The following is a 10,089-nucleotide window of genomic DNA, read 5'->3' on the forward strand; positions in this document are numbered from 1 at the left end:
GCCCAGATCTGGTTCTTCAATAGCTTTTGGTGGCCATCAGCATGCCCAGGATCCCCATAGACCTCTTTGTATGACTTTTTTTTTTTAATGATCTGGCTCTCCAAACGTAATATAATTGACTCCCAGCTAAGAACATTTTGGGATTCACAGACTTTTCTCTTGCCCATAGAGAGATGCCACATCTGGAATACCCTCCCTAAACACCAGTGGCCTCATTTATCAAGTCAAGTGACCAGATCGCTCTAGTAGAGATGGTCATCAGTGATCTGCATTTTCATCCCACCCAATGGACAGTTCCAAATCATAGATCCTAAAGAGATGGAGCCTTAGAAATTTTGGGGGGATCTTGGGTGTACAAGAAAACATAAATGTTGGATCATATTGCTTGTTTGTGTATTTCCAGAGTGTCTCATGTGTTTCTTGTACTACAAGGGTTTATCTGCTCCTTTGGGACTGGAGAACCTTGTTGACCATATTGGTGAGTTTTTCAACTATAAGTGACACTTTAGTGCCCCCTTTTTTTCTTTTATGGATTGGGGTGTGTCAGGTGGACCCATATACACAGAAACATAGGAAAATAACACAACTGAACCACCATACTCCCATTTATATTAATGAGCAGGAGCATTTCTATAATCACATCCATAGCAATGAATTGGGAGCAGCAAAGAAACACCCCTGCTAAATTTAACAGTCTATTTATAATTTAGATTCTTGTGGGATGGGAGGCAGTGGCATAAAGACCAGATGCTCTCCTGTCAATGAGAATAGCACGAAAACGCTAAGTTGGGCACTTTTCACACTGTTCTCCCTTGCTTCAGTATGAGAATAGTATGAAAAATCCCATGACGTGGTTTATGTGACTGGCCATAGGAGGAGCTTTGTGGCATCTTTATATGTGGCAGCTATCCGTGCCATACGCCTTAAAATTACAAAATACAAAAACCATAACCACTGCCTTTGTGGGGAATTGATCTAAGCAATACTCTGTTTACACTCTGTTCTCTCCAAGGAAACAGAACATTGCGGAGGCAATAGATATGTCACGGATTCTCTTGGGGACGTAAAGTGTTTACCTACCCCAAGGCACCGTCAGACAGATAATTGGCAAGCACAGTGGGAACACGTTGCAATATGGTGTGATGAAGAATTACATTTTGTGAATTGTTCCCTGGTTCCGGCATACGGGAAATGCCCAAAACTACTTAATGATACAATGAATTCTATTGAATATGATGTGCCATTTACTGTGCACAATACAGATGCAAAACATTGCCCATTTGATAAATAGTGTACAAATTGTGTCCCAGTCAATATAAAGTAAAATAAAGTAAATAAAAAGTATTTTGAGATTCTCCCTTCATTTACTGCTGTGGATAGGAATTGTCAGATGATCCCTAACTGCTCTACAGGGCAATAATCATGCTTATGAACAGCACCTTACTTCCCAGCCATGCAGAACTCAAGCAGCTTTGTTTCCCTGTAGAGCAGTTGGCGACTGTGTAGAGATTTGTATTGGATTTTATTTCTGCCTTTACATCCCCTTTACTGTTTATAACTCCAGCTGCAGGGACAAAGATCATGGAGCCAGATTTAAACAGATAAACTGGGATTCTATTTGGAGGATTATTTTGCTGCAGCCACTGGTTCTGCAGAGTTGGAGAAAGTTTGTATTAAACAATACAAAAACTATAAAATCCACATTAGATTACATGACAACACAGGACCCAGTGCAGTCTGTATATTCTGATTATTAATCAGTCTTGCTGTATCGGCTTCTGGCAGATATTATTTGACTTGTGCTGTTTGATAATTTATGATGATCCCTAAGCAGCCCAGACCACACTGAGCATGTGCACAGTCTTAGTCTTGCAAAGATGTTTAACAAAGTTACAAGATGGTGACCCCCTGTAGCCAACTTTGAAAGCATAAATCATTTGTTTGATTAGGCTTCTAGTGCAGTAAGTTCATGTTTATGATTTTAATTTAATTTAGCTTCCCAGCAATCCATCCCTCTTGCCCTGGTCCAAATACAGGAGAGATAAGTGTGGGTAGGGGGTGACTTTGGTGCCACTTCAGACAGGAGGAGGTCCAGAAGTGTCGCTGGGATTTCCCGTTTGTTTGAAGAATACAAATTGTGCCCTGACATGCCAGCATAAAGGGCACATCCATTTCAAGCTGTCAGTACACAAAGTTACGACCATCATCCAGATTTTGTGATGACTCTATTGTGTGCCAGGCATGTGGGCGTCTGTTTCCTTGTGCCTAAGCATTACATGGAAACAAGCCATAGCAAACACATTGCTCTTTTATGCAGAGCTTATTACAACATAAAACCTGCCGCATTTCAGCAGAAACAATGACTGAGCTATTTCCAGGCAAAAAGTGTCAAGAGGCTTCAGCCTCGTCTCTTCGGTTCTGGGAGTCGCATGACGTTATTCTTTAGACTGACCCAATGTCTGGATTCATGGCGGTTATTCGGTCCTAGTGAGATTGACCACACATAAGTTTATCACAGAGCAAAGGGCAAGTAATACGTCATATATACTGGGAATGTCTACAGGCATGGGGATCAGATATGCACAATGTTTAGGGTTTTCCAGGTAATATGTGTTTACTACAATATGAAACACTGTGCCTAAGTGTAGGGCGGGGCTGAGAAACCTTGGCACCTAAACATATGGTGGTCATCTGGTTTGTATTTCACCAGCCTAGCCAGTAAAATACCAACCAAATCCAGGCAATGTACTATGAGCTGCACTAAATGGGTGCTTCACATTTAAAGGAGAAGGAAACCCTTTTGGCACAAAACCCCTCCCCTCTGTAGGCCCCCCTCCCTCCTCCCCTCCAGCCTACCTCCCCCCCCGGGCAAATACCCCTAAGTTGCTACTTACCGGTCGGCGCAGGTCCTCCCCCGTGGAGTTCGCCGGAGCCACCTTCTCTCGTGTGGTCTTCTTCCTGGATTCCCCGGCGTTTGGCGGCACATGCGCAGTAGGAGCAGTTGCCGGTTGGAATCTACTGCGCATGTGCCGAAAATTACGAAGTTCCCGAAAAAAGAAATTGGAAAACGTTGTGACTGCATATGCGCCGGCAAACCGGGGAATCCAGGAAGAAGACCACATGGGAGAAGATGGCGTCTGTGAACTCCACGAGAGAGGACCTGCGCCGAGGGGTAAGTAGCAACTTAGGGGCATTTGCCCAGGGGGAGGTAGGCCCGGAGGGAGGAGGGAGGGGGGCCTCCTTCAAGTTAACTTTTAGTATGTTATAGAATGGCTAATTCTAAGCAACTTTTCAACTGTTCTTCATTTTTTCTTTTTTTATCATTTTTGAACAATTTGCCTTCTTCTTTTGACTCTTTCCAGCTTTCAAATGGGGTCACTGACCCCATCTAAAAACAAATGCTTTGTAAGGCTTCAACTGTATTGTTACTGTTACTTGTTATTACTTTTTATTACTTATCTTTCTATTCAGGGCTCTCTCAATATCCAGTCTCTTCTTCATATTAATTGCAAATTATCTGAGACTATCACGCCCTGCATAATACTAAAAGTTAATTTGTGAAAAACCCCTATGCATATCCCAGTCTCTTATTCAAATCAATGCATGGTGAATAGGTTAGTTTGGACCCTAGTAACCAGATTGCTGAAATTGGAAACCGGAATGGTGCGGAATAAAAAGCTAAATAATGCAAAAACCACAAATAATAATACATGAAAACGAATTGTCTCAGAATATCGCTTGCTACATCATACTAAAGGCAGACTACTTCTTTAAAAAAGTCCAGCTGTGAGCCATAACAGCTTCACAATAGGAGAGCAGGGGCAGCTTTCAGTCCTGCAGAGCATGCATTGAGGTGTATATGCAGTTTGTACCTATAAACCATAGCGTATTCTCACTTATGTAAAGTTAGGTATATCAATTGATCCACATGCTGCGCCTGAGCCCAAATAGTGCTGTTTTCCACACCAGCAGCTGATATTGTCGCTGTTGTTTCTCTTTCCTGGAAACTAGGACATACATGATAACCATTCAACTGGATTTATATTGCTCCATCTTAAAACCCGTGAGCCGTAGATAAGAGGCACGGCCCATCGAGACCAGAGCCGAAGCTGCACATTTAACTATATTATAGGGAAAATAAACTTTGCGCTGGGCAGGTTGGTTCGCACAGTGAATATATTTGCCCTGCACATGGTTACATTTATAAAGCTGAATAAAAGTGTGCAAACAGAATTGCGATTTTCTTTTTCACACTGCAAATGTCTATAAGAGATTTTTAAACATGGCAAAAATTGTGAATATTATGTGCACACTCTGCTTTTGAATTATGCCATAACTTTGGTGGCGGAGAAAATATTCGCAAAACAGTTTCGCAAATTGCGAATTCAAGTTACTGTCAATGATATTTTCGTGCACAACAACCTCAAACAGTGGGCACACTCACGCAAACACCCATCTTATGTGCGAAAATTTATTCTCGTTACGAATTCGCAAAAAAACGGAAAGACGGGCACAGCATGCAGGAAGAAACATGGGCAATACAACCATTTGAGAATAAATATGCGCCGGGCAGACTTTGTAAATGACCCCCGGTGTTTCATATTGTAGAAAATCAATTGCAAATTGTCTAGGAATATCACTCTCAACATCATACTAAAAGTGAACTCAAAGGTGAACCCCACCTTTGGAAAACCCACTAAGGTTACAGCACATGGGGTGAATTCTCCGCCAGCATATTTCAGCCATCAGAGGACACCCAAATCCACCATTGCTCCCTCCCATTCACTGGAATAGGAATGCATGGTATCTCTGGGACTGACACCAGTACCATTGCCTTTACACTTTCCTATACAGGGTCGGACTGGGCTGGAGGGACACTGGGAAAAAAGGAAAAAGGAAAAAAGGGCCAGCAACACAGGTTTTACTTATGGGCAGCTTGCTTATGGGGCCCTTGAAATGGTCCTGCCTGGTCCATTTGGTCGAAAAAAAATAATTCAAGATTTTGGATTCGGCCATATCCTTCTTTTCAGCAGAACCAGGACTTTAATGTCCAGGACAGTTGGCAACAAATTTGTTCATTTGGCACCGTTTTGTTGACAGCGCTTCATTTGCACATGCCCATGCCAGTCCGACTCAAACAAGAGGCCAAATAGGACTCTGCTGGGCAACTATTAGACTTCAGTATAAGTGAGTGCCGATATACCAATCCTGCCTTTCATGTTTAATTTATTTCACAGATCAATGGTCCGACTGCAGTCACGGTCTGTAGTGTGAATAGATCCTGAGATGGAGCTGCCAGACTGCAACACCATAACAATTCTTTCATGTCCCCACTGCAGGCGCAGCCATTTTATCTTTAAACTGTATCTATAAATTCCATATAGGATAAGGGATCTTTCTACCCTAAAACAACTAGAATATCATTTAAACATTAAATAAACCCAAATAGGCTGGTTTTGGTTCCAATAAGGATTAATTATATCTTAGTTGGGATAAAGTACAAGGTACTGTTTTATTATTACAGAGAAAAAGTAGATTACATTTCAAACATTTGAATTATCTGGATAAAATGGAGACATCCTTCCCATACGTCAGAGCTTTATGTACAAAGGGTTTCCAACCTAATAGATCCAATACTGAGTCAGACTGGAGGAGTGTGGGCCTACTGGGGCTGCCACATCAGGGGCCTGTGACCCTCCCAAGGGCCAACCCCCCCACTATATATATATTATATATATATATAGCAATTATAGAAAGTGGAGGCACTCACGGGTCCAAATGTTGATAGATTTATTGAGTTTTTACATATTCCCCCACATCAACGCGTTTCGGCTCCTTTAGAAGCGTCGTTCCAGGGAAGTGAGTGCCTCCACTTTCTACAATTGCTGTGATATTTTGTGGGAGATGCACCTGAGATTTGGCTGAATATTGGGTGAGTGCTGATACTTGATGTGACTATATATATATAGCTAATGTAAGAAATTAGACTGTAAGCTCTCCTGGGTCAGGGACCTATGTGAATGACTGAACATTTCTGTACGCTGCCCTTACTATACTAAATCAGAGCCCAAAACGCGTAAGGCTTTCATTCTCTTGTCAGTAACGGAACTAAGTGGGGGCGGGCCCTAGTGCGGGCCGTGCAGCCGGCCCCCCCACCCGGGCCCCCCACCCTCGTCCGTGCGAATTTACTTGGCGGCTGCAGCGTGCGCCCTGCAGGGATGCGGGCCCTGGCCCAGTTGCACCCCCTGCTCCCCCGGTAGTTACGCCACTGTCTCTTGCCTGCTTTTAATGTGGAACCAATAAAGACTACAATTTAACTTTAACTGGAGCATGAGCTGCTGTCTGAATAGTGTGGAGCTGAATATTGTAGAGCACCAGGCCAACTCACCCTTGTTTTTGAACTAACCAGCTACAAAGAGGAATGTGACAGATCTTGTATGCATCTCGTGTATGTAAGGTGTGGCACATTATGTCCCCTTTAATCATAGTTTTCAGGATGCAAAGGCCCGGTGATAACATTTCCCTGGAACTTTCAAATGCCGACGACTATGTGTGAACCACTATGCCCCTCATCTTCATAGTGCACATGAACCCAACATATATTGGCAAAAGCACTATAGCTCCACCCAATATAATTCTGTCTGTCTTCCCTACTTTTATCTGGTTTTCACTCTTGAAACAGAGTAGCAGAAGTCAGTTCTGTAAATCAGCTAGTATCGGCTCCATTGTGTCAGGAGTCTGAACCATCAGTGCAGAAAATATAAGCAGCTACATACTGTATACAAATAACTTTATGTATATAAATATATATATATATTCACCATACAAAAAACAGTTTTGGGACGGAGATTATCTTTCAGGTACATATCTAGAAATATCTCTTTTTATACTGCAACCCGAGTCTCACACCTGACTTCTGTACTTCATTATCTATTTCGGACCTCCAAATCTCTCGTGAGTCAGGTTTTTAAAATAGATTCATTGGTAGCGTTGACCGGAATCACCGCGGCAGACACGCACATGTTATGATATTTTATATTCCCCTCCACCTTTGTTTGTGATTCCTGTAATACCCATGACTGACTGGCCTAATTAAAAGGAAAGGAAAATAAATACGTTGAAGGTACTTGCAATAAATTGCAAAGCAAAATGCAACATTAGTGGAGCGGATATCACTCCCCAGTCAGGCAGATACAGAATGCAAATGATATGCATGCATATACAACACCTAATTGCATCCTGCAGCCCCCAGTAGTAAAAAACAAAGAGGAAACAGACACAAAGGCAGTGGGTGAAAGAATATAACCACCGTATAGAGTGACGGCACCCATATCATAGCTTGATCTTCTGCACACACAGAGACCACCTCTGCATATAAACATTGCACCCCCTTCCTTCCAATCCCAGTACAGAGAGAGTCCAGGAATAACCCCATAAATGTGGGTGCTTTGTGCTCTACTAATAATTTAATCCAAGGTTGAATGCCGAACACAGGGCGGCTCTGGCCTCTAATATAACCTTGTTATTCCCCATTTACAGCTTGGATTAGCAGGTAAAGCATGGCAAAGGCAAGGAGATGGTGCCAATGGAATGGATAACAAATTCAGATAGACAGCAGTCGTTCAGAAGGCTGTATATATATCTCCACTAGCTCAGATACTGTCTATATATATATATATATATATATATATATATATATATATATATATATATATATATATATATATATATATATATATATATATATATATATATATAAATATCATATATCATATACACACATATACACACACTCTGGGCTTGGGAACAGCCCTGAGCACCATGACATCTCCATTCTCCAACCCCATCAGAGACAAGGGCATTTTGTTGTATATCAGATCCCAAGTGTATGGACTATACCCCCGAAACATCAGTGCAACCGGACCGTTCCATCAGTGCCATCGTTTTGGAAATATAATGATAAATTGTCTGTTCGCAGGCGGTATAAGCTTGCGTGCTGGTAGACCCTGCCCATGATATATATGCTCTGCCCTTGTGATGATTAGTGATCTGACGTGCAAGGACAATATGTGACATAGGAGACTTACCCATGATATGATTCTCAGGATGGTCTGGGGCTGCTTCAGGAATTCCACAGGATCAAATCCTCCACCTGCCCGGCCAGCGCCAAATGAGGCTCCTTCCATGTCTTGTCTGTCAACACTGACCCCACTGTCTGTCTGATTTCTGTCCCTGCTCAGCCCAACCTGCACCTGCACAAACAACCCCCTGCCCTTTCAGTTCACTGTGCCAATGTCTGGTTTGTCCTAGTCTGTCTGTTATTTTCCCTTTCCTTCTCAGTCCCTCACCCTTGCCTGTCTGCCTCCTCCTCCTCCCAGCACTCTCAGTCTCTCCCTATTCTCTGCCAGTCCGTGCTACTGTATTGAGCTTGACACAAGCACCTCCTCCCTCAACTGTCAGCCACCCTCTTCCTCCTCCTCCTCTCATCTACCTTATCGCTCCTCTAGAATCCTCTTTCTCCCCCTTTATCTTTTCACCTCCTCTCTGGTTGTGCTGCTTGTGCTCTCGGGCTCTGCTCTCCTGAGCATTCTCCCAGGCTGCCCAAGGTGATGCCAATTCTCTCCTGATAGCATGGCAGCAGTCTTCCCATCTGTGTGTGCAGCGTGGTTCCGGCTGCTAGTCTAACAGCACACACACATATATATATATAAATATACATACACACAAATATACACACACACATATATATAAATATACATACACACAAATATACACACACACACATATATAAATATACATACACACAAATATACACACACATATATATATAAATATACATACACACAAATATACACACACACATATATATAAATATACATACACACAAATACACACACACACATATATATAAATATACATACAAACAAATATACACACACATATATATAAACACACACACACACACACACACATATAAATACACACACACACATATATACATACACACAAATATACACACACACATATATATAAATATACATACAAACAAATATACACACACATATATATAAACACACACACACATATAAATACACACACACACACACATATATACATACACACAAATATACACACACATATATATATTTTTATATACAGTTAGAATTCTCACCTTAAAAGAACTAAGGTTTACTGATCCAGTTCTATTTCTCCCAGGCTCTCAGTTATGCTAAATACATAATTTTATCATGGAATATAGAAAAATGCAGAAGGGGTAGATGTATGGGCTGATGGAGTAACATAGGATAAATGGGACTGGGGATTAAGGAGGGTCGAGGAGGCAAGAGAAACAAAACAAGGGCAATTTATTCCTACAGTTCTGCTCACACTGGGCAATTTCTAGCTTTTTGTCCCCCATGTTCAATGTGAGAGGGGCATATGCAAGAATTTAGAAATTGTACCCCCCACCATTCAATGGAAATGAAAATTACTGACATGGGTTTGGTTCTCCCCTCTCTCTCTCTCTCTCTCTCTCTCTCTCTATATATTAGTGATGTGTGGGCCGACCCGATACCCACGGGTGGGTGCGGGTTGAGCTCTTCTCCTGCTCTCCCCACCCTCCACCTTCAAATGCCGGCATCCGACTTCCGGGTTCCTGATTTTATACTCTCGCTTCTGCTCGCCCTGCCCCTTTTGTGACGTCATCGGCGGGGCAGGGCGGTACGGGTCTATAAAAGGACCCCCGGAAGCAGGTGCGGGCTGGCACGGGTCGGTACAGGGCGGGTTAGGGTCGGGTGCCCCTGACCCGCACATCACTTATATATATATATAGTAGCATATCAATGATTCCCATTCACTTTGAATGTGATTTATAGCGCCCCCCTCCTATGAAGCACAAAAATGCTACAAATAAGCAAGTATGCCCAGTCCTGGATGGTGTGCAGGCCACAAAGTCCAGACTGGAGAGCAATTGTGTTCCATTTAAATTGATTTTATTTTGGGTGCATAGCACAACATGTTTCAGACCTCTTGGGTCCTCCCTCTGGTGCAGTTCCTCTGGTGCAGTTCTGGAAGGACCCAAGAGGTCTG

The 10,089-nt window shown here is 42.5% G+C and overlaps 1 protein-coding gene across 1 annotated transcript in view; it reads right to left on the bottom strand.

Moving 5' to 3' along the window:
* LOC108701657 (synaptogyrin-3) overlaps positions 1–8,451 on the bottom strand; it is a 29,245-nt gene extending 20,794 nt beyond the window's left edge. Inside the window, exon 1 of the mRNA XM_018236585.2 lies at positions 8,088–8,451. Coding sequence (XP_018092074.1) covers positions 8,088–8,186 — 99 coding nt within the window. The 5' untranslated portion in view covers positions 8,187–8,451. The remainder of the gene's footprint in view (positions 1–8,087) is intronic.
* Between the last annotated feature and the right edge of the window lie 1,638 nt (positions 8,452–10,089).

Source organism: Xenopus laevis, chromosome 9_10L (assembly GCF_017654675.1).
Source record: "Xenopus laevis strain J_2021 chromosome 9_10L, Xenopus_laevis_v10.1, whole genome shotgun sequence".
In the NCBI taxonomy this organism is placed as follows: domain Eukaryota; kingdom Metazoa; phylum Chordata; class Amphibia; order Anura; family Pipidae; genus Xenopus; species Xenopus laevis.